This window comes from Oncorhynchus masou, chromosome 9, assembly GCF_036934945.1.
Source record: "Oncorhynchus masou masou isolate Uvic2021 chromosome 9, UVic_Omas_1.1, whole genome shotgun sequence".
NCBI lineage: Eukaryota > Metazoa > Chordata > Actinopteri > Salmoniformes > Salmonidae > Oncorhynchus > Oncorhynchus masou.
Genome location: NC_088220.1, coordinates 4,999,302 through 5,025,606, shown reverse-complemented (window position 1 = coordinate 5,025,606; position 26,305 = coordinate 4,999,302). Strand labels below are relative to the sequence as shown.

General features: G+C 43.7%; 1 protein-coding gene across 1 annotated transcript; it reads left to right on the top strand.

Annotated features, from left to right (window-relative positions):
- The first annotated feature begins 318 nt into the window (after nucleotides 1-318).
- lpar4 (lysophosphatidic acid receptor 4) lies at nucleotides 319-26,305 on the top strand. Its single transcript, XM_064972778.1, has 5 exons — nucleotides 319-620; nucleotides 21,719-22,191; nucleotides 22,335-22,625; nucleotides 23,969-24,201; nucleotides 25,275-26,305. The coding sequence occupies exons 2-5, from the start codon at nucleotides 21,907-21,909 to the stop codon at nucleotides 25,627-25,629; spliced, it is 1,164 nt and encodes a 387-aa protein (XP_064828850.1). The 5' UTR covers nucleotides 319-620; nucleotides 21,719-21,906; the 3' UTR covers nucleotides 25,630-26,305.

Here is a 26,305-nt window from a genome sequence, read left to right as displayed (position 1 = left end):
GGGTTAGGGAGAGAGAGAGGGGGATGGAGAAAGGAAGAGTGAGAGAGAGAGGGGGATGGAGAAAGGGAGAGAAAGAGGGAGAGGAGAAAGGGAGAGGGAGAGGGAGAGAGGGGCACGGGACGGAGAGCCCCTCTCTCTCTTTCCTTCCCCTGCTCCACTCTCCCTTCCTCCTCTCCAACAATTCCCTATTCAGCTCCCACGTGCCCCTGCCCCCCCTCCCTCCAGCGACCAAGGTGCTATTGTCTCGTTTCCTCTGGCCATGCAAGTCGACCTCCAGCCCACCAAACGCGCACGCGCACGCGCACGCGAACACACAAACAGATCCTCTGCTGAAATTCACATTCAACTAGGCACAGGACCCTGCACGGTGAATTGGATCCCTTACTGCGTTTTCCATCAAATAGAAATAAACAACATGCTCTTCTAGATACGGCAAGATTGTTAAGTTTTTACGAAATGACAGAACCTGGGAAACTTTTAAATACTGTTTGAAGGGAAGTTACTGCAAAGAGACCACCTGCGGAAGAAAAACAAAACACTTGTTGGTGAACCAGTCTGATGTTTTCTGGGACCGTAGCAGTGTTGAACGTGTTGACTTGACAACCAGAGGTGACAACCAGGTGAGCTGTCATTATTATCATCATCCTCACTAACTCAGATAACAGGTTTCCACTAGTTATCACAAACACAAAGTAAAAAAAATATATACACACTGAGTGTACAAAACATTAGGTACACCAACCTAATATTGAGTCGCACCCCCTTTTGCCCTCTGAACAGCCTCAATTTGTTGGAGCATGGACTCTACAAGGTGTTGAAAGCGTTCTACAGGGATGCTGGCCCATGTTGACTACAATGCTTCACAGTTGTGTCAAGTTGGCTGGATGTCCTTTGGGTGGTGGACAATTCTTGATACACACAGCAAACTGTTGAGTGTAAAAAAACCCAGCAGTGTTGCAGTTCTTGACACAAACCGCCGGGCACAAACTACCATACCCTGTTGAAAGGCACTTAAATCTTTTGTCTTGCCCATTCACCCTCCGAATGGCACACAATCCGTCTCAAATGTCTCAAGGTTTAAACATAATTTTTAACCTGTCTCCTCCCCTTCATCTACACGGATTGAAGTGGACTTAACAGGTGACATTAAAGTTAGATTTAAAATAAGATTTTAAAAAGAGAAATAGTAGAAATCGGCAGGGTTATTACTTTGTGGCTATGGTAACTAGTGTCAATCAAGATAATCGGTCATTGAACCAAAAGTTCTCTTGTTCTTTACAGTTTCAACTGTTAGCCTTTAACTACTTGTTTGGGTCTTAAAAGTTATATCATCAGCAGCTCTCTCTTTCCCTGTCAGATAGAACTAGGACATCTCTCTCTTTCCCTGTCAGATAGAACTAGGACATCTCTCTCTTTCCCTGTCAGATAGAACTAGGACATCTCTCTCTTTCCCTGTCAGATAGAACTAGGACATCTCTCTCTTTCCCTGTCAGATAGAACCAGGACATCTCTCTCTTTCCCTGTCAGATTGGACTAGGACATCTCTCTCTTTCCCTGTCAGATAGAACTAGGACATCTCTCTCTTTCCCTGTCAGATTGGACTAGGACATCTCTCTCTTTCCCTGTCAGATTGGACTAGGACATCTCTCTCTTTCCCTGTCAGATAGAACCAGGACATCTCTCTCTTTCCCTGTCAGATAGAACTAGGACATCTCTCTTTTCCCTGTCAGATAGAACTGGGACATCTCTCTTTTCCCTGTCAGATAGAACTAGGACATCTCTCTCTTTCCCTGTCAGATTGGACTAGGACATCTCTCTCTTTCCCTGTCAGATAGAACTAGGACATCTCTCTCTTTCCCTGTCAGATTGGACTAGGACATCTCTCTCTTTCCCTGTCAGATAGAACTAGGACATCTCTCTCTTTCCCTGTCAGATAGAACTAGGACATCTCTCTCTTTCCCTGTCAGATAGAACCAGGACATCTCTCTCTTTCCCTGTCAGATTGGACTAGGACATCTCTCTCTTTCCCTGTCAGATAGAACTAGGACATCTCTCTCTTTCCCTGTCAGATAGAACTAGGACATCTCTCTCTTTCCCTGTCAGATTGGACCAGGACATCTCTCTCTTTCCCTGTCAGATAGGACCAGGACTAAGAGCATGCTTTGAAATCAATGCCAGCTGATTCCTGACCTGGAACTCCTTACAGTTTTATGTTTATACCTTTTTAACCCCCATAATAACACTGGAATAATGGGGAAAAGAGACAGGCATGGGGGAAGATTATCTGATTATCAGTTTTGCATTTTGATTTGATACATTCAACATGCCTGTCTACCTGTTTCTCTGCCTTCCTGTCTGCCTACTTCTCTGCCTTTCTGTCTGCCTGTTTCTCTGCCTGTCTGTCTGCCTGTTTCTATGCCTTTCTGTCTGCCTGCTTCTCTGCCTTTCTGTCTGCCTGTTTCTCTGCCTGTCTGCCTGCCTGTCTACCTGTTTCTCTGCCTTTCTGTCTGCCTGTTTCTCTGCCTGTCTGTCTGCCTGTTTCTCTGCCTTTCTGTCTGCCTGTTTCTCTGCCTGTCTGTCTGCCTGTTTCTCTGCCTTTCTGTCTGCCTGTTTCTCTGCCTGTCTGTCTGCCTGTTTCTCTGCCTTTCTGTCTGCCTGTTTCTCTGCCTTTCTGTCTGCCTGTTTCTCTGCCTTTCTGTCTGCCGGTTTCTCTGCCTGTCTGCCTGCCTGTCTACCTGTTTCTCTGCCATTCTGTCTACCTGTTTCTCTGCCATTCTGTCTGCCTGTTTCTCTGCCTTTCTGTTTGCCTGTTTCTCTGCCTGTCTGCCTGCCTGTCTACCTGTTTCTCTGCCATTCTGTCTGCCTGTTTCTCTGCCTGTCTGCCTGCCTGTCTTCCTGTTTCTCTGCCATTCTCTCCCTGTTTTTCTGCCTGTATGTCTGAGTTGTACTATCTGTACTAGGACTGATATAAAGAAACAGCTGTATTGGTCAAGTATCTATAGTGGGACTGACAGAAAGAAACAGCTGCATTGTGTGTATAGCTCACGTATACAGCAGGTCAGGTCATGGACCTTGAAAAGACAGCTGCGTACACACAGAGTTCACTCACGGTGACACACACATTGGCCCAGTCCCTGACACTGCTACTGCTGTAGTATATTCATAACAGATCAGCATGAAGCAGCATTATATAGCTGAATGTTAGGAAGGCTATATAGTCCAGCCAAGTCACTGTGTTACTGTGTTAAGTCACTGTGTTACTGTGTTAAGTCACTGTGTTACTGTGTTAAGTCACTATGTATTGCTGTGTTATGTCACTGTGTGTTACTGTGTTTAGTCACTGTGTGTTACTGTGTTAAGTCACTGTGTTACTGTGTTTAGTCACTATGTGATACTGTGTTTGGTCACTGTGTTACTGTGTTAAGTCACTATGTGTTACTGTGTTAAGTCACTGTTTTACTGTGTTAAGTCACTGTTTTACTGTGTTAAGTCACTGTGTTACTGTGTTTAGTCACTATGTGTTACTGTGTTAAGTCACTGTGTGTTACTGTGTTAAGTCACATTTTCTTACTGTGTTAAAGTCACTGTGTGTTACTGTGTCAAGTCACTGTGTGTTACTGTGTCAAGTCCCATGTAGTTGCTGTTTAAGTAACTGTGTGTCACTCTGTTAAATCACTGTGTTACTGTGTTAAGTCACTCATTGTTACTTTATTAAGTCCCTGTTACTGTGTTAAGTCCCTGTTATGTTGTTAAGTTGCTGTGCGTTGCTGTTTTATGTCATTGTTTGTTACTGTGTTACTCACTACTTCCGGCGCCGACAGAGATGGCCGCTTCGCTTCGCGTTCCTAGGAAACTATGCAGTTTTTTGTTTTTTTACCTGTTATTTCTTACATTGGTACCCCAGGTAATCTTAGGTTTCATTACATACAGTCGGGAAGAACTACTGAATATAAGAGCAACGTCAACTCACCATCAGTACGACCAGGAATATGACTTTCCCGGAGGGGATCCTGTGCTCTGCCTTCCACCCAGGACAATGGAATGGATCCCAGCCTGCGACCCAAAACAACAACATCGTAAAAGAAGCAAACGAAGCGGTCTTCTGGTCAGGCTCCGGAGACGGGCACATCGCGCGCCACTCCCTAGCATTCTAATCGCCAATGTCCAGTCTCTTGACAACAAGGTTGATGAAATCCGAGCAAGGGTAGCATTCCAGAGGGACATCAGGGACTGTAACGTTCTTTGCTTCATGGAAACATGGCTCACTGGAGAGACGCTATCGGAGTCGATGCAGCCAGCTGGTTTCTCCACGCATCGCGCAAACAGAAACAAACATCTTTCTGGTAAGAAGAGGGGCGGGGGCATATTCTTTATGGTTAACGAGACGTGGTGTGGTCACAACAACATACAGGAACTCAAGTCCTTCTGTTCACCTGATTTAGAATTCCTCACAATCAAATGTCGACCTCAATATCTACCAAGGGAATTCTCTTCGATTATAATCACAGCCGTATATATTCCCCCCCAAGCAGACATATCGATGGCTCTGAACGAACTTTATTTGACACTTTGCAAACTGGAATCCACATATCCTGAGGCTGCATTCATTGTAGATGGGGATTTTAACAAGGCTAATCTGAAAACAAGACTCCCTAAATTGTATCAGCATATCGATTGTGCAACCAGGGCTGGTAAAACCTTGGATCATTGCTATTCTAACTTCCGCGATGCATATAAGGCCCTGCCCCGCCCTCCTTTCAGAAAAGCTGACCACGACTCAATTTTGTTGCTCCCTGCCTAGAGACAAAAGCTAAAACAAGAAGCTCCCACGCTGAGGTCTGTTCAACGCTGGTCCGACCAATCTGATTCCACGCTCCAAGACTGCTTCCATCACGTGGACTGGGATATGTTTTGTATTGCGTCAAACAACAACATTGATGAATACGCTGATTCGGTGAGCGAGTTCATTAGAAAGTGCGTTGAAGATGTCATTCCCATAGCAACGATTAAAACATTCCCAAACCAGAAACCGTTGATTGATGGCAGCATTCGCATGAAACTGAAAGCGCGAATCACTGCTTTTAATCAGGGCAAGGTGACCGGAAACATGACCGAATACAAACAGTGCAGCTATTCCCTCCGCAAGGCAATTAAGCTAAGCGTCAGACAAAGTAGAATCGCAATTCAACGGCTCTGACACAAGAGGAATGTGGCAGGGTCTACAGTCAATCACGGATTACAAAAAGAAAACCAGCCACCATTGTTCCTGTTCCCAAGAAAGCTAAGGTAACTGAGCTAAATGACTACAGCCCCGTAACACTCACTTCCGTCATCATGAAGTGCTTTGAGAGACTAGTCAAGGACCATATCACCTCCACCCTACCTGACACCCTAGACCCACTCCAATTTGATTACCGCCCAAATAGGTCCACAGACGATGCAATCTCAACCACACTGCACACTGCCCTAACCCATCTAGACAAGAGGAATACCTATGTGAGAATGCTGTTCATCGACTAGAGCTCAGCATTTAACACCATAGTACCCTCCAAACTACCCTCCAAACTCCAAGCTAAGGAACACTACCCTGGGTCTCGACCCCGCCCTGTGCAACTGGGTACAGGATGTCCTGACGGGCCGCCCCCAGGTGGTGAGGGTAGGTAACAACATCTCCATCCCGCTGATCCTCAACACTGGTGCCCCACAAGGGTGCGTTCTGAGCCCTCTCCTGTACTCCCTGTTCACCCACGACTGCATGGCCACGCACGCCTCTAACTCAATCATCAAGTTTGTGGATGACACAACAGTGGTAGGCTTGATTACCAACAACGACGAGACGGCCTACAGGGAGGAGGTGAGGGCCCTCGGAGTGTGGTGTCAGGACAATAACCTCACACTCAACGTCAACAAAACTAAGGAGATGATTCTGGACTTCAGGAAACAGCAGAGGGAACACCCCCCTATCCACATCGATGGAACAGTAGTGGAGAGGGTTGTAAGTTTTAAGTTCCTCGGTGTACACATCACAGACAAACTGAATTGGTCCACTCACACAGACAGCATCGTGAAGAAGGAGCAGCAGCGCCTCTTCAACCTCAGGAGGCTGAAGAAATTCGGCTTGTCACCAAAAGCACTCACAAACTTCTACAGATGCACAATCGAGAGCATCCTGCCGGGCTGTATCACCGCCTGGTACGGCAACTGCTCTGCCCTCAACCGTAAGGCTCTCCAGAGGATAGTGAGGTCTGCACAACGCATCACCGGGGGCAAACTACCTGCCCTCCAGGACACCTACACCACCCGATGTCACAGGAAGGCCATAAAGATCATCAAGGACAACAACCACCCGAGCCACTGCCTGTTCACCCCGCTATCGTCCAGAAGGCGAGGTCAGTACAGGTGCATCAACGCTGGGACCGAGAGACTGAAAAACAGCTTCTATCTCAAGGCCATCAGACTGTTAATCAGCCACCACTAACATTGAGTGGCTGCTGCCAACACACTGACTCAACTCCAGCCACTTTAATAATGGGAATTAATGGGAATTGATGTAACTAGCCACTTTAAACAATGCTACTTAATATAATGTTTACATACCCTACATTATTTATCTCATATGTATACGTATATACTGTACTCTATATCATCTACTGCATCTTTATGTAATACATGTATCACTAGCCACTTTAAACTATGCCACTTTGTTTACATACTCATCTCATATGTATATACTGTACTCGATACCATCTACTGCCTCTTGCCTATGCCGCTCTGTACCATCACTCATTCATATATCTTTATGTACATATTCTTTATCCCTTTACACTTATGTGTATAAGGTAGTAGTTTTGGAATTGTTAGCTAGATTACTCGTTGGTTATTACTGCATTGTCGGAACTAGAAGCACAAGCATTTCGCTACACTCGCATTAACATCTGCTAACCATGTGTATGTGACAAATACAATTTGATTTGATTTGATTTGATTTGATTTGTTAGTAGGAACTGGTTACCTGACCTGGTTTTCGGCAATGGACCTACACAATCAATTATCACTCTTTCAAACGGTTCCCCCACCACAGGAATCGGGCAGAGCAGTGCTCGAGGAACTGTTTGATTCACTTTCCCAGTGAGTTGACATATGTGACATGTTTTACAAAATTGGACAACATCAGACTTCAAACCTGGCCAGAAGAAATGACGAAGGACCCGGTTATACGTCTTTGTGATCCCCAAATGTCCAAACCACGCCTGGTCATGGGCGAGTGACAGCACCTGCTGTCGGAACGGTGTAGGAACAACAGCTTCACACACTTCACTCCAGTCATTAATGGTGTCATGAGATGCCCATTTCCGCATCAAAACTCCTGCTTCCATAAAGTAGGCGGTCTCTCTAGTTTTAGCTTCCTCAATGGAAATTACCGAAGCAAAACACTTGCGAAGACTGGTGTCTTCTTTTTGACATTCAATCACCTTCTCGGGGGTGACAGACAAAAGAATATCATGTAATTGGGGCGCGATTTTGTTTTCCCCTGCCTTAGTTTTTACGGGAGTAAAAACTGTCGGCATTGCAGAAGGCATACTCGGTGACAAATTAGATTTTGAGGTCACTGTGTGTAACTGTTTCAAGTAAATGTTACTGTGTTAAGTCACTGTGTGTTATCCTGTTAAGTCACATTTAGTTACTGTGTTAAATCACTGTGTGTTAATGTTTTAATGGACTGTTTTACTCTGTTCAGTTACTTTGTGTTGCTGTGTTAAGTCGCGTTGTGTTACAATGTTAAGTCACTATGTGGGATTCAGTACAGAGAGAGACAGAGACCCCCAGTTAAGGAGTAGCCTCCCGGGGGCACAGTGGTTAAGGGCGCTGTCCGGGTTGGATGCGCGCTGTGTTAAGAAGCAGTACGGCTGGTTGGGTTGTGTATTGGAGGACGCATGACTTTCAACCTTCGTCTCCCCCGAGCCCATACGGGAGTTGTAGCAATGAGACAAGATATTAGCTTGGATACCATGAAATTGGGGAGAAAAAGGGGTAAAATTCAACAAACAAAAAAATCAAAAATAAAAAGGAGTAGACTGTGGAAGGCATGAGATGGAGAGAGAGAGAGAATGTGTGGTAGGTACTGTCTAGGCGTGTGAGAGAGAGAGACATCGTTACAACTCTGTATATAGCAATAATATATGACATTTGAAATGTTTCAATTGTTTTGGAACTTTTTTAAATATTTGAATGATTTATTTAACCTTTATTTATCTAGGCAAGTCAGTTAAGAACAATTGTTTAACTCGCCTCCTGTGGGGATGGGGGCTGGGATTAAAAACTTCTGTGAGTGTAATGTTAACTGTTAATTTTTTATTGTTTATTTCTCTTTTGTTTATTATCTATTTCACTTGCTGTGGCAATGTTAACATATGTTTCACATGCCAATAAAGCCCTTTGAATTGAATTGAGAAAGAAAATTTGAGGGAAAAACACAAAATCCATTTACACAAAAAACCGTGGGGTTAAAATCAGCAAAAAAACACACACATGTCTTTCCAAAGAGCTGTGGATTGAGACAGGGATGCAGCTTGAGCCCCACCAACATATACAGTGCCTTGCGAAAGTATTCGGCCCCCTTGAACTTTGCGACCTTTTGCCACATTTCAGGCTTCAAACATAAAGATATAAAACTGTATTTTTTGTGAAGAATCAACAACAAGTGGGACACAATCATGAAGTGGAACGACATTTATTTGATATTTCAAAATTTTTTAACAAATCAAAAACTGAAAAACTGGGCGTGCAAAATTATTCAGCCCCCTTAAGTTAATACTTTGTAGCGCCACCTTTTGCTGCAATTACAGCTGTTTGTGAACAGCAGTTTTCAGTTCTTTCCACAGATCCTCGATTGGATTCAGGTCTGGACTTTGACTTGGCCATTCTAACACCTGGATATGTTTATTTTTGAACCATTCCATTGTAGATTTTGCTTTATGTTTTGGATCATTGTCTTGTTGGAAGACAAATCTCCGTCCCAGTCTCAGGTCTTTTGCAGACTCCATCAGGTTTTCTTCCAGAATGGTCCTGTATTTGGCTCCATCCATCTTCCCATCAATTTTAACCATCTTCCCTGTCCCTGCTGAAGAAAAGCAGGCCCAAACCATGATGCTGCCACCACCATGTTTGACATTGGGGATGGTGTGTTGTGGTTGATGAGCTGCGTTGCTTTTACACCAAACATAACGTTTTGTTGCCAAAAAGTTCAATTTTGGTTTCATCTGACCAGAGCACCTTCTTCCACATGTTTGGTGTGTGAGTGATGGTACAGAGCAGCATAGGCAAGATACAGTAGATGGTATTGAGTACAGTATATACATGTGAGATGAGTATGTAAACAAAGTGGCATAGTTAAAGTGGCTAGTGATACATGTATTACATAAGGATGCAGTCAATGATATAGAGTACAGTATATAGGTATGCATATGAGATGAATAATGTAGGGTAAGTAACATTATATAAGGTAGCATTGTTTAAAGTGGCTAGTGATATATTTACAACATTTCCCATCAATTCCCATTATTAAAGTGGCTGGAGTTGAGTCAGTGTCAGTGTGTAGGCAGCAGCCACTCAATGTTAGTGGTGGAATCTGAAGTCAAATGTCTCCTGTTTGCTGATGATCTGGTGCCTAGATCTTCTGCACTGATTCTGTCAGACCTGGGCGCTGACAGCAAATCTCAGTAAGACCAACATAATAGTGTTCCAAAAAAGGTCCAGTTGCCAGGATCATAAATACAAATTCCATCAAGACACCGTTGCCATAGATACAAAAATCACCAAAAACGTTATGTACCTTGGCCTAAGTAACTTCAACAAAGATGTGAATGATCTGAGAGACAAAGCAAGAAGAGCCTTCTATGCAATCAAAAGGAACATAAAACTCAACATCCCAATTAGGATCCAATTAGGATACTTAAATCAGATATCGAACCCATTGCCCTCTATGGTTGGGGTCCACTCACCAACCAAGAATTCACAAAATGTGACAAACACTCAATTGAGACTTTGTGTACAGAGCAGAATTTGGACTATACTCGCTAGTTATTAAAACCCAGAAAAGCGCTGTTAAATTCTACCTAAAAAAAGGAGATGTCCAAACCTTCCACCACAAAGCCCTCACCTACAGAGAGATGAACCTAGAGAGTCCCCTAAGCCTGCTGGTTCTGAGACTCTGTTCACCAACACAAACAGACCCCACAGAAACACATTTAGACCAACCAAATTATGAGAAAGCAAAAAGATAACTATTTCAAACACTGGAAAGAATCAACCAAAATACAGAGCAAATTGGACGACTATCTCGGCCTAAACAGAGAGTACACCGTGGCAGAAAACCTGACCGCTGTGACTGACCCAAAATTAAGAAAATCAATGACTATGTACAGTCTGAGTGAGCATAGCCTTGCTATAGCCTTGACAGACAGACAGAGAGAAACTTCTGTATGTGTAATGTTTACTGTAAATTTGTATTGTTTATTTCGCTTCTGTATATTATCTACCTCACTTGCTTTGGCAATGGTAACACGTTTCCCATGCCAATAAAGCCCCTTGAATTGAATTGAATTGAATTGAATTGAGAGAGAGATAGATAGAGAGAGAGAGAGAGAGAGAGAGAGTGTCAGGATTTGGCCAGGGTTGTTCCGGGTTTTGGTCACTAGATGCCCCCATTGTGCTTTTTGACCTTATGTTTTTTCCCTTGTTCCCCATTATTATTTGCACCTGTGCCTCGTTTTCCCCTGATTGTATTTAAACCCGGAGACCCAGGTTCGTAACCGGGTCCTGACAATCCCCATATTTGTTTTTGTTTTTCTGCTCTTTTGCACACCAGTATTTCTACTTGCACATCCTCATCTGCACATATATCACATCAGTGTAAATTGCTAAATTGTAATTACTTGCCACTATTGGCCTATTTATTTCCTTACCTACTTACCTCATTTGCACACACTGTATATAGATTTTTTTCTATTGCGTTATTGACTGTATGTTTGTTTATCCAATGTGTAACTCTGAGTTGCTGTTTGTATCAGACTGCTTTGATTTATCTTGGCCAGGTCGCAGTTGTAAATGAGGACTTGTTCTCAACTGACCAAACTGGTTAAATATAGGTTAAATAAAGGTGAAATTAAGGTGAAATAAAGTGAAATAAAGGTGGAATAACATTTAAAAAATAATGTATATTAATACAGTTGCAGATGGTCTTGTTCAGGCTATAAACAAATATTTAGATGACAGTGCTTACAAACGCATTCCAACACCAAGTCTGTCTGTCTCTCTCTCTCTCTCTCTGTCTCTGTCCCTCCCTCTCCCTCTCTCTCTCTCTCTCTGTCTCCCTCTGTCTCAGGACCCGGTTACGAACCTGGGTCTCCAGAGTGAGAAACAGTCACTTAACCAACTGAGCCACGAATAGTCAGCAGAACCCAGAAGATGAGGCAGACACAGCAGTACTTAAGACGGTGTATTTAATAAAGTAAAAAGGAGAAGTCCTTCAATACAAAAATGGCAAATCCAAAAGGTGGTAGGAATAGCACAAAAAAGCCTCAAGAGATACTCAAAAACAAAAACAGAATTCCACAAGAGCATCCACCGGAATCGACAAGAAAACACAGAACACTAGGGCTGGGTGCTAACATACAAACACAGAGCACAGAACTGAGGGAAACTAAGGGTTTAAATACAATCAGGGGAAAACGAGGCACAGGTGCAAATAATAATGGGGAACAAGGGAAAAAACATAAGGTCAAAAAGCACAATGGGGGCATCTAGTGACCAAAACCCGGAACAACCCTGGCCAAATCCTGACAGGGATGAGGTAGGTAGTTGGTTGGATGGTCTGTTTACAGATGGGCTGTGTATTAAACCCTTATTTAACTGAATCATTTCAGCCAATTATCCCCAGAGTTTGTGAGTCTGCCCTAGGGGAAATGCTTTCATACCTTAAGGGAACATTTCGACAATCACCGTATAGTTAGTGAGAAAGTCCCTATTGGAACTGTACGGTCCCTTACTAGACGTGCGAAAACATTTTAGAAATTCAGGGACGGCGTCGGGCCGAGCGGTAGGGCCAGACCTACCGGGAAGTCATCAAATGAACTTTGTCGGACATTCGGTTTTCGTTTAATAAAATAAACAAATTTTAGCCCATTTTTGCGCAATGCCGAAATATCCCACAAGAGGGCATAAGCAATCATATTGCTATTGGACAAAACATCACGAATCACGACGTGCCATATCTCGGAAACCGAAAATATTTCGAAGCCGAAACTTGGTGAGCGTAGGTTTGGCATTATGGGAAGATGGCCCCGAACAAGATGGCGTCTAGGCCTCAACGGTTTTTGAGTTATGGCCATATTTCTGGGATTAAAGGTCCAAAATGAAAATAGAGAAAAGATTTTTTCACTTCACGTCAAAGTCAAGGAGCCTCCGGTGTCAATAAAAAAAATCGGCCATTTATCTATCGTCATTTACGAGAAATCGTACGTTGACCAGATCGTGATGTTCAGATATAGGTGTTTTTTTTTTTCAACGGTTACAGATCCAGTTGCAGGGTGTTCATACGAGTATTTTTAAAATGTGCTGCGGAGCTCTGCGACATTTCTGTGATTTTCTATGATTTTCTGAAATAACACACACTCACTAAACCCTCCGTAAATAACTCAGTTCTTAACGTAAAGACTTAAAACTCAGGATTCTGTAAAGGCATACCCCAATGAGGATATGAGTTTATTTATAGCTTCCTGTGCCAACCGGAAGTGCCATAATTGGTGTCTCAGTGGCTGTTTGGAAGGGTTAAAAAATCAGATATGTCCAAAACTTCATATGTGTGATTAGACAACCCCCATGAACTGTAAATCAGTCATTTTTCCCAACAGATGTCAAAGAAAAGCTCTCACACACACACACACAGCAAGGATGGAGTGACAAAGCGTGGTGTTTAAAGACACAGAGAGCAGGCAATGGCATAAACATAATCCCAAGGCCGTGCCGAGTCCAACGAGGTGCCCCGCTTGACCGTAGCTCACTCGGTCTGAGCGCAGCGACCATGAGAAAAATAGGCCCACAATGAAGCCTGCACCACAATGTCATTTGATTTTGGGTGACAGCGGCGGAACCGTTAGGTTTAGAAGGACAATTCAAACACAGGACTGTTCCTAAGGTCCTCCCGATCTGTGCAAGCCTAACCTTGACTGTGTGGCATTAACCTTTCACAGTTAAAAGAAGGTGTTTACAAAAAAACAGTGTGCATTGACTTCTCTCCCCATAGGAATACATTGCCTGCTCCCTAAATACAACCTGGGGTCTTTATGGGTTATGAATGCTGTATGAACCTGTCTTCTATGACATTCCATCAGACCACTATGAGGTCTACCTGTGTCGATTCTAAGCTTCCTGGAGCAACCGGAAGTGGTTAAATTGACCCAAAAGGTATTTGGATGTACATCACCTCGAAAGGTGCCGAGGCCTCTGCATTATTCAACCCTGTGTAGATCAGTCAATTCTCAACTTAAAGACTTAAAACTCAGGATTCCCTAGGTTTCTATGTCAGTCAAGACATGTGTGTATTTATAGCTTCCTGTGCCAACCGGAAGTGCCATAATTGGTGTCTCAGGGGCTGTTTGGAAGGGTTAAAAAATCAGATCTGTCCAAAACTTCATATGTGTGATTAGACAACCCCCATGAACTGTAAATCAGTCATTTTTCCCAACAGATGTCAAAGAAAAGCTCTCACACACACACACAGCAAGGATGGAGTGACAAAGCGTGGTGTTTAAAGACACAGAGAGCAGGCAATGGCATAAACATAATCCCAAGGCCGTGCCGAGTCCAACGAGGTGCCCCTCTTGACCGTAGCTCGCTCGGTCTGAGCGCAGCGACCATGAGAAAAATAGGCCCACAATGATGCCTGCACCACAATGTCATTGGATTTTGGGTGACAGCGGCGGAACCGTTAGGTTTAGAAGGACAATTCAAACACAGGACTGTTCCTAAGGTCCTCCCGATCTGTGCAAGCCTAACCTTGACTGTGTGGCATTAACCTTTCACAGTTTAAAGAAGGTGTTTACAAAAAAACAGTGTGCATTGACTTCTCTCCCCATAGGAATACATTGCCTGCTCCCCTAAATACAACCTGGGGTCTTTATGGGTTATGAATGCTGTATGAACCTGTCTTCTATGACATTCCATCAGACCACTATGAGGTCTACCTGTGTCGATTCTAAGCTTCCTGGAGCAACCGGAAGTGGTTAGATTGACCCAAAAGGTATTTGGATGTACATCACCTCGAAAGGTGCCGAGGCCTCTGCATTATTCAACCCTGTGTAGATCAGTCAATTCTCAACTTAAAGACTTAAAACTCAGGATTCCCTAGGTTTCTATGTCAGTCAAGACATGTGTGTATTTATAGCTTCCTGTGCCAACCGGAAGTGCCATAATTGGTGACTCAGGGGCTGTTTGGAAGGGTTAAAAAATCAGATCTGTCCAAAACTTCATCTGTGTGATTAGACAACCCCCATGAACTGTAAATCAGTCATTTATCCCAACAGATGTCAAAGAAAAGCTCTCACACACACACACAGCAAGGATGGAGTGACAAAGCGTGGTGTTTAAAGACACAGAGAGCAGGCAATGGCATAAACATAATCCCAAGGCCGTGCCGAGTCCAACGAGGTGCCCCTCTTGACCGTAGCTCGCTCGGTCTGAGCGCAGCGACCATGAGAAAAATAGGCCCACAATGATGCCTGCACCACAATGTCATTGGATTTTGGGTGACAGCGGCGGAACCGTTAGGTTTAGAAGGACAATTCAAACACAGGACTGTTCCTAAGGTCCTCCCGATCTGTGCAAGCCTAACCTTGACTGTGTGGCATTAACCTTTCACAGTTAAAAGAAGGTGTTTACAAAAAAACAGTGTGCATTGACTTCTCTCCCCATAGGAATACATTGCCTGCTCCCCTAAATGCAACCTGGAGTCTATATGGGTTATGAATGCTGTATGAACCTGTCTTCTTTGACATTCCATCAGACCACTATGAGGTCTACCTGTGTCGATTCTAAGCTTCCTGGAGCAACCGGAAGTGGTTAAATTGACCCAAAAGGTATTTGGATGTACATCACCTCGAAAGGTGCCGAGGCCTCTGCATTATTCAACCCTGTGTAGATCAGTCAATTCTCAACTTAAAGACTTAAAACTCAGGATTCCCTAGGTTTCTATGTCAGTCAAGACATGTGTGTATTTATAGCTTCCTGTGCCAACCGGAAGTGCCATAATTGGTGTCTCAGGGGCTGTTTGGAAGGGTTAAAAAAATCAGATCTGTCCAAAACTTCATATGTGTGATTAGACAACCCCCATGAACTGTAAATCAGTCATTTTTCCCATAAAAATTCAAAGGAAAAATAAATCACACAGATACACAACTTGGATGGAGGGACGTATTGGGGTGTGTAGAGACTGACAGTGCCTCCAATAGTTAGCTTTGTTCGAGCTAAAAAGAACCGTCAGACCTAGAGTTCCGAAACTTTAGAATCCTGTTCTAGACCTCAGGTAGATAGTGCGTGGTGAGTTACGGCGCTCTAGAATGTTCTCGGACCGAGAAACAGCGTCGAACATTTGCAATGACTTCAATTCATTTTGACCATTACGAAAATGGCGACATTTAGAAATGTCCCAGAGACACAAGACTAGGTGCATTGTGACCGTCTCGGCCCATAGAGACAGAACCCAACATCTCGGTCCGATAGCTCATTCAAGGACCCCGTAGCAAGGCATGGAAAAAGTGGATTTTCAGCACCAATTAGGCTTTTACTCGGACACCAAATGACCTATCGAGCCGAAACTCGGGATTCGGGGTCGCCTCACATAGGACTACACATAATGTCCGAACTGGCCCCGCAGCTAGAAAGTAACTATGTGTTTTATGGTTTTTTAATGTTTTGTACCGAAGGCCTTGTGAATTTTGGGCCAGCTCTGAAGTATGTTATACTTGGCTCCTAAATGAGTTGGGAAAAGTGGGTTTGGTGTCAGTTTGTATCAGTTTGGTGTCAGAATGATATCAAATTGACTGATGGACGGTGACTTGCAGGTGACTCTTGTCCATTAGCAATATGTTTAAGCGGTGAGGTACCATCACCAAAAGCGACATTCTGAAATCAACCCAAACGAGCGATGGAGAGGTACCAGAATAACTGCCCAGCCATCCCTATGTCATCGGGCCAGTCAATTTGGCATTCCTACATGATTTTTATGGCAACAAATTGGTGATGGTGACTGCCCAGTTAACCATATGGCAAATGCACAGTGACTTTGCAAAAGTGAGAAAACATGACCAAATGGACATTCTGAAATCAACACAAACAATGGCATGACCATAGTGTCCAGACTGTGCCGAGTCCAACGAGGTGTCCCGCTTGACCGTAGCTCGCTCGGTCTGAGCGCGGCGACCATGAGAAAAATAGGCCCAATATGAAGCCTTCACCAGTACGTCATTTGATTTTGGGTGACAGCGGCGGAACCGTTAGGTTTAGAAAGACAATTCAACCACAGGACTGTTCCTAAGGTCCTCCTGATCTGTCCAAGCCTATCCTTGACCGTGTGACATTAACCCTTCACAGTCAAAAGAAGGTGTTTACATAAAAACAGTGTTCATTGACTTCTCTCCCCATAGGAATATATTGGCTGCTCCACTAAATACAACCTGGAGTCTATATGGGTTATGAATGTTGTATGAACCTGTCTTTGGTACCAGTCCATCAGACCACTATAAGGTCTACCTGTGTCGATTCTAAGCTTCCTGGACCAACCGGAAGTGGTTCAAATCGCCCTAAAAGTGTATACCCATACACTGCCTGCAATTTGATGGACATAGTGCATTGAACCCTGTGTAAATCAGTCAGTTTTAATGGTAAAGACTTAAAACTCAGGATTCTCTAATGGAATAGCCCAATGAGGATGTATGTTGAGTTACAGCTTCCTGTGCCAACCGGAAGTGCCATAATTGGTGTCTCATGGGCTGTTTGGAGGGGTTAAAAATATCAGATCTTTCCAAAACTTCATATATATGATTAGGCAACCCCCATGAACTGTAAATCAGTCATTTTTCCCATAAAAATTCAAAGGAAAACTAAATCACACAGATACACAACATGGATGGAGGGACGTATCATTGGGGTGCGTAGAGACTGACAGTGCCTCCAATAGTTAGCTTTGAATGATATCAAATTGACTGATGGACAGTGACTTGCAGGTGACTCTTGTCCATTAGCAATATGTTTAAGCGGTGAGGTACCATCACCAAAAGCGACATTCTGAAATCAACCCAAAAGAGCCATGGAGAGGTACCAGTATCACTGCCCAGCCATCCCGAGGTCATCGGGCCAGTCAATTTGGCATTCCTGCATGATTTTTATGGCATGACAAATTGGTGATGGTGACTGCCCAGTTAACCATATGGCAAATGCACAGTGACTTTGAAAGAGTGAGAAAAATCACCAAATGGACATTCTGAAATCAACCCAAACGAGCCATGGAGAGGTACCAGTATCACTGCCCAGCCATCCCGAGGTCATCGGGCCAGTCAATTTGGCATTCCTGCAAAAATTTTCAGTGACTTTGCAAAAGTAAGGAACATTTGCAATATGTTTTAACAGTGAGGTACCATCACCAAAAGCGACATTCTGAAATCAACCCAAACGAGCCATGGAGAGGTACCAGTATCACTGCCCAGCCATCCCGAGGTCATCGGGCCAGTCAATTTGGCATTCCTGCAAAAATTTTCAGTGACTTTGCAAAAGTAAGGAACATTTGCAATATGTTTTAACAGTGAGGTACCATCACCAAAAGCGACATTCTGAAATCAACCCAAACGAGCCATGGAGAGGTACCAGTATCACTGCCCAGCCATCCCGAGGTCATCGGGCCAGTCAATTTGGCATTCCTGCAAAAATTTTCAGTGACTTTGCAAAAGTAAGGAACATTTGCAATATGTTTTAACAGTGAGGTACCATCACCAAAAGCGACATTCTGAAATCAACCCAAACGAGCCATGGAGAGGTACCAGTATCACTGCCCAGCCATCCCGAGGTCATCGGGCCAGTCAATTTGGCATTCCTGCATGATTTTTATAGCATGACATATTGGTGATGGTGACTGCCCAGTTAACCATATGGCAACTGCACAGTGACTTTGAAAGAGTGAGAAAAATCACCAAATGGACATTCTGGAATCAACCCTAACGAGCGATGGAGAGGTACCAGAATCACTGCCAAGCCATCCCGACTTCATCGGGCCAGTCAATTTGGCATTCCTGCAAAAATTTTCAGTGACTTTGCAAAAGTAAGGAACATTTGCAATATGTTTTAACAGTGAGGTACCATCACCAAAAGCGACATTCTGAAATCAACCCAAACGAGCCATGGAGAGGTACCAGTATCACTGCCCAGCCATCCCGAGGTCATCGGGCCAGTCAATTTGGCATTCCTGCAAAAATTTTCAGTGACTTTGCAAAAGTAAGGAACATTTGCAATATGTTTTAACAGTGAGGTACCATCACCAAAAGCGACATTCTGAAATCAACCCAAACGAGCCATGGAGAGGTACCAGTATCACTGCCCAGCCATCCCGAGGTCATCGGGCCAGTCAATTTGGCATTCCTGCATGATTTTTATAGCATGACATATTGGTGATGGTGACTGCCCAGTTAACCATATGGCAACTGCACAGTGACTTTGAAAGAGTGAGAAAAATCACCAAATGGACATTCTGGAATCAACCCTAACGAGCGATGGAGAGGTACCAGAATCACTGCCAAGCCATCCCGACTTCATCGGGCCAGTCAATTTGGCATTCCTGCAAAAATTTTCAGTGACTTTGCAAAAGTAAGGAACATTTGCAATATGTTTTAACAGTGAGGTACCATCACCAAAAGCGACATTCTGAAATCAACCCAAACGAGCCATGGAGAGGTACCAGTATCACTGCCCAGCCATCCCGAGGTCATCGGGCCAGTCAATTTGGCATTCCTGCAAAAATTTTCAGTGACTTTGCAAAAGTAAGGAACATTTGCAATATGTTTTAACAGTGAGGTACCATCACCAAAAGCGACATTCTGAAATCAACCCAAACGAGCCATGGAGAGGTACCAGTATCACTGCCCAGACATCCCTATGTCATCGGGCCAGTCAATTTGGCATTCCTGCATGATTTTTATGGCATGACAAATTGGTGATGGTGACTGCCCAGTTAACCATATGGCAAATGCACAGTGACTTTGCAAAAGTGAGAAAACATGACCAAATGGACATTCTGAAATCAACACAAACAATGGCATGACCATAGTGTCCAGACTGTGCCGAGTCCAACGAGGTGCCCCGCTTGACCGTAGCTCGCTCGGTCTGAGCGCGGCGACCATGAGAAAAATAGGCCCAATATGAAGCCTTCACCAGTACGTCATTTGATTTTGGGTGACAGCGGCGGAACCGTTAGGTTTAGAAAGACAATTCAACCACAGGACTGTTCCTAAGGTCCTCCTGATCTGTCCAAGCCTATCCTTGACCGTGTGACATTAACCCTTCACAGTCAAAAGAAGATGTTTACATAAAAACAGTGTTCATTGACTTCTCTCCCCATAGGAATATATTGGCTGCTCCACTAAATACAACCTGGAGTCTATATGAGTTATGAATGTTGTATGAACCTGTCTTTGGTACCAGTCCATCAGACCACTATAAGGTCTACCTGTGTCGATTCTAAGCTTCCTGGACCAACCGGAAGTGGTCCAAATCGCCCTAAAAGTGTATACCCATACACTGCCTGCAATTTGATGGACATAGTGCATTGAACCCTGTGTAAATCAGTCAGTTTTCATGGTAAAGACTTAAAACTCAGGATTCTCTAATGGAATACCCCAATGAGGATGTATGTTGAGTTACAGCTTCCTGTGCCAACCGGAAGTGCCATAATTGGTGTCTCATGGGCTGTTTGGAGGGGTTAAAAATATCAGATCTTTCCAAAACTTCATATATATGATTAGGCAACCCCCATGAACTGTAAATCAGTCATTTTTCCCATAAAAATTCAAAGGAAAACTAAATCACACAGATACACAACATGGATGGAGGGACGTATCATTGGGGTGCGTAGAGACTGACAGTGCCTCCAATAGTTAGCTTTGAATGATATCAAATTGACTGATGGACGGTGACTTGCAGGTGACTCTTGTCCATTAGCAATATGTTTAAGCGGTGAGGTACCATCACCAAAAGCGACATTCTGAAATCAACCCAAACGAGCGATGGAGAGGTACCAGAATCACTGCCCAGCCATCCCGAGTTCATCGGGCCAGTCAATTTGGCATTCCTGCATGATTTTTATGGCATGACAAATTGGTGATGGTGACTGCCCAGTTAACCATATGGCAAATGCACAGTGACTTTGCAAAAGTGAGAAAACATGACCAAATGGACATGATGAAATCAACACCACGAGTGATCGAAAGGAACAACAATCACTGCCCGGCCATCCCGAGTTCATCAGGCCAGTCAATTTTGCATTTCTGAAGGATTTTTGAGCATGTCAAATTTCTTATGACATTTGGCCCCCACAAAACATATGCCTTATGCACAAGCAAAAAAAAAAAAAAAACATTATGATAATAAAATATGACTAAAGTATGTTGATACAGTTCTTATACTTGTGTAACTGACACAAAATTCGAAAATATTTCGAAAAACGGTCCAGAAAGCACTTTTTTAGGGGTGTGTGAAGTTTTTTATGAAATTTAATAATTTTTGACTTTTGACTTCTGACTTCCTATGAAATCATATTGCAGATGGACAAAACACATGCAATATGCGCAAGTAAAAAAAAAAAAAAAAAAATATGATAATAAAATATGACTAAAGTATGTTGATACAGTTCTTATACGTGTGTAACTGACACAAAATGCGAAAAAATTTCGAAAAACGGTCCAGAAAGCACTTTTTTAGGGGTGTGTGAAGTTTTTTATGAAATTTTATAATTTTTGACTTTTGACTTCTGACTTCCTATGAAATCATATTGCAAATGGACAAAACATATGCAATATGCGCAAGTAAAAAAATTAAAAAATTAAAATTCATACAGTTCTTATACATGTGTAATTGTCAAAAAAAGCGAAAGAATTTCGAAAAACGGTCCAGAAAGCACTTTTTTAAGGGGTGATACGTTTTTTTCAAAAAATTCGTTTTTTCAAAATTTGGCTTTTGGATGTTGACTTGGAGTCCAATACCAATATGAAAAACCATGGTGGAGTGCAATCGCCACCTGTTGGATTTTTGAGGTGTTACAACTGGCAATACCCATATGGCAATAGAAGTAAACTTTGCATGAATCAACGCCGCTTTGGGTGGTATTGGCCAATGTGTGCATGGTTTGTCCTATGCCAATAACTTGCCATTCATTTTTGTCCACTACGGGGGTGAAATCCCTTACATTCTAACAGACTAACTGACTTGGAGGGGAGATGCTAGTCTATAAGGCTAAAAGTCTAACTGACTTAGAGGGGAGATGCTAGGCTATCATGCTAACAGTCTAACTGACTTAGAGGGGAGATGCTAGGCTATCATGCTAACAGTCTAACTGACTTAGAGGGGAGATGCTAGGCTATCATGCTAACAGTCTAACTGACTTGTTTATTTCTGTCTGCAGGTGAAGCAACCAACCCAAACACACACACATAGTGTCAGCATCTCTGGGAGTGTGTGTGTGTGTGTGTGCATCTGAGATCGGGATGCCTTGGAGGGGGCTTGCCTGGTGGACCCCCCACTGACCTCCCCAGAAAACGCCCACTACCCCACCCCCAACCGTTACCCTTCTACCTCCACCCCGGCCTCAGCATGGCTGGTCTGGTGCTGAATGAGACAGGCATGGAGGACTGTGGGATAGATGACAGCTTTAAGTATGACCTGTACAGCGTGGTCTACAGCGTGGTGTTTGTCCTGGGGCTCTGCACCAACTGTGCTGCTCTCTTTGTGTTCTGCTTCCGGATGAAGCTACGCAACGAGACAACGCTGTTCATGACTAACCTGGCGTTGTCAGACCTTGTGTTTGTGTTCACACTGCCCTTCAAGGTCTACTACAACGTCAACCGACACTGGCCCTTTGGAGATGAACTCTGCAAGGTAGTTACTAGTTTCTAGCCCTTTTCACCGTGTGAACTGTTCTGTCATTGCACAGGTGTTTGGCTGTATGTGTGTTTCCACCCCCAGGTGTCACGTAATGAAGGAATTAATAAATTAACCATTCAATCTCTCTCCTCCCCCAGGTATCAGGAACAGCGTTCATCACCAACATCTACGGTTCCATGTTGTTCCTCACCTGCATCAGCGTGGACCGCTTTCTGGCCATCGTCTACCCCTTCCGCTCACGCTCAGTCCGCACGAGGAGGAACGCAGGCCTGGTGTGCGCTGCGGTCTGGCTCACCATCGTGGGTGGAGGGATATCGGTCACCTTCTTTTCCACGATCAACCAGGCGAACCGCGCCACGGCCTGCTTCGAGGGATTCTCCAAGAGCACCTGGAAGACATACCTGTCTAAGATCACTATCTTTATAGAGGTGAGGAGAGAGAGAGAGAGAGAGAGAGGGGTGGAGGCAGGGAGGGAGGAAGAGAGAGAAGGATTCTCTTTGATCACCTGGGAGACGTAGGCCGCGTTTAAATCAGAAACAGCTTACAGTGTGCTTGACATTTTGAAGGTCATCTCCAATTCATCCGACATCTGACCTTAAAAAATATCTCTGGGAACGCGGCAATATTGAAAGATCTCTGGAAACTCGGAAAGATTGAAATATCTCTGGGAACGTGGTAAGATTGAAAGATCTCTGGGAACGCGGTAAGATTGGAAGATCTCTGGGAACGCGGTAAGATTGGAAGATCTCTGGGAACGCGGTAAGATTGGAAGATCTCTGGGAACGCGGTAAGATTGGAAGATCTCTGGGAAAGTGGTAAGATTGGAAGATCTCTGGGAACGTGGTAAGATTGAAATATCTCTGGGAACACGGTAAGATTGGAAGATCTCTGGGAACGCGGTAAGATTGGAAGATCTCTGGGAACGCGGTAAGATTGGAAGATCTCTGGGAACGGGGTAAGATTGAAAGATCTCTGGGAACGCGGTAAGATTGGAAGATCTCTGGGAACGCGGTAAGATTGGAAGATCTCTGGGAACGCGGTAAGATTGGAAGATCTCTGGGAACGCCGGTAATATTGCTTTAAAAGCCACCTTGTCTTTAAACACAATGGGATTGAATCCTGGCCTCTCAAAGTATGTATATCAATCAGTATGTCTATCAGTGTATAACAGTGTGTATATCAGTGTATATATATATATATATATATATATATATATATATATATATATATATATATATATATCAGTGTGTATGTCAGTGTATATATATATCAGTGTGTATATCAGTGTATATATATATATATATATATATATATATATATATATATATCAGTGTGTATATCAGTGTGTATATATATATATATCAGTGTGTCTATTAGTGTGTATATCAGTGTGTATATATATCAGTGTGTATATCAGTGTCTAACAGTGTGTATATCAGTGTGTATATATATATATATATATATCAGTGTGTATATCAGTGTGTATATCAGTGTGTATATCAGTGTATATATATATATCAGTGTGTATATCAGTGTAGATATATATATATATATCAGTGTGTATATATATATATCAGTGTGTATATCAGTGTATATATATATATCAGTGTGTATATCAGTGTATATATATATAGATATCAGTGTGTATTTCAGTGTGTATATCAGTGTCTAACAGTGTGTGAATCAGTGTAAATCAGTGTGTGTATCAGTGTGTCTATATGGGTGTATCTTATTATTTATTTATGTACTAAGCTATTCATGTCCTCTCCAGATCGTAGGTTTTCTCCTCCCACTCCTAACCAACCTGGTGTGTTCCTCTCTGGTGCTGAGAACCCTCCGTCGCCCAGGGACCATCGGCCACGGCTGCAACAGCAAGCGCCGGGTGCTCCGTATGATCCTCGTCCACCTGGCCATCTTCATCATCTGCTTCGTTCCCTACAACTCCATCCTCTTCCTATATGCCATGGTGCGGACCCAGGCTCTGGCCAACTGTAACCTTGAGAGGTATAACTAACCCTAACCCTACAACTCAATCCTCTTCCTCTACACCATGGTGCATGGAGTGGACCCAGGCTCTGCGGACCCAGGCTCTGGCCAACTGTAACCTTGAGAGGTATAACTAACCCTAACCCTACAACTCAATCCTCTTCCTCTACACCATGGTGCGGACCCAGGCTCTGGCCAACTGTAATCTTAAGAGGTATAATAGACCCTAACCCTACAACTCAATCCTCTTCCTCTACACCATGGTGCGGACCCAGGCTCTGGGCAACTGTAACCTTGAGAGGTATAACTAACCCTAACCCTACAACTCAATCCTCTTCCTCTACACCATGGTGCGGACCCAGGCTCTGGCCAACTGTAATCTTAAGAGGTATAATAGACCCTAACCCTACAACTCAATCCTCTTCCTCTACACCATGGTGCGGACCCAGGCTCTGGCCAACTGTAACCTTGAGAGGTATAATAGACCCTAACCCTACAACTCAATCCTCTTCCTCTACACCATGGTGCGGACCCAGGCTCTGGGCAACTTTAACCTTGAGAGGTATAACTAACCCTAACCCTACAACTCAATCCTCTTCCTCTACACCATGGTGCGGACCCAGGCTCTGGACAACTGTAACCTTGAGAGGTATAACTAACCCTAACCCTACAACTCAATCCTCTTCCTCTACACCATGGTGCGGACCCAGGCTCTGGCCAACTGTAACCTTGAGAGGTATAACTAACCCTAACCCTACAACTCAATCCTCTTCCTCTACACCATGGTGCGGACCCAGGCTCTGGACAACTTTAACCTTGAGAGGTATAACTAACCCTAACCCTACAACTCAGTCCTCTTCCTCTACACCATGGTGCGGACCCAGGCTCTGGGCAACTTTAACACTTTAGCACTTGCATTTTAAGAAATCAATAAATCAACATGTCAATTTTTATAAAAAAATTGTCCTCTGAATTGTGTTGTTGCTGTTTATAGATATGTGATTTAGTCTATCTCTATGTATAGTATGGTGTTTGGTGCAAAATTACTTGCCACATTGAGGCCATTAATTAGCGTTTTTCTGATTGTGAAGGTTTGTCCGGACGCTGTACCCCATCACCCTGTGTCTGGCCACCCTCAACTGCTGCCTAGACCCAGTGGTTTACTACTTTACATCTGAGTCCTTCCAGAAGAGTCTCACCACAGGGGGGAAGGGAGGGGTCCGGGCTGAGAGCATCCCCCGCAGCGACACACACCTGAGTAGTGAGGCAGAGACGCAGCAGGACACAGGGACACTGACCAGGGATGGGAGACCGTGGAGAGACACACGGGACTGGACAGTCACCAGGAGAGACTCACAAGAAGCATCACTCACTAGAAACACCCAGGACGCATATGCTCTCGCCAGCAATGGGAAAGATACGGGAGTGAATGAGACTCAGTTCTGACACTACGGGTGAGAGAGAAATAAAAAGAGAGAGAGAGATGGAGAAATAAAAAGAGAGAGAGAGATGGAGAAATAAAAAGAGAGAGAGATGGAGTAAGAGAGCGAGAGGACAGTTCAGGATGGAGAAATCAGGTTTCTGAGTCTAAGCCCTAGTTCAAAGCCACTGTATCTCCGCTCTTTGGAAGAGCAGGGATTGAATGCCGTCTGAACAATGCAGTGTGCCTCGTCAAAAAGTCTGATGATAGTTCGGGAGTCTCTGCCGCTCTTTTGGCATAGTGCAGGTGAAGCCTCTGTTTCCTGCAGCTCGCCTGAGCAGTTCTTCCACTGTCAGGAGAAATGGTAATGCATATTAATATATGTTAATTGCATGCAAATAAAGGTTGCTTTGCTACCACACCCACAACAGAAAGACAATCATGGTCTCAGATTTGCAGGTAGAGGACTTCTGTGAGATGTTGCTGTTATGTCTGAATTCAACACTTTACCAATGATGAAGTCTGTTACAGTGTTGAGATTGGTTGACTGGGTGAATAGGGTCAATATCAGGGGATATCTTTATCTTTGTATTTCCGGATAGCTGACTGGCTCGATTAGGTCATATGTAGCAACATTTGAAATTGTGTTTTTTACATTGGACAAAAGTAGAGACTAGAAAATTGTACATTACACAATACAGT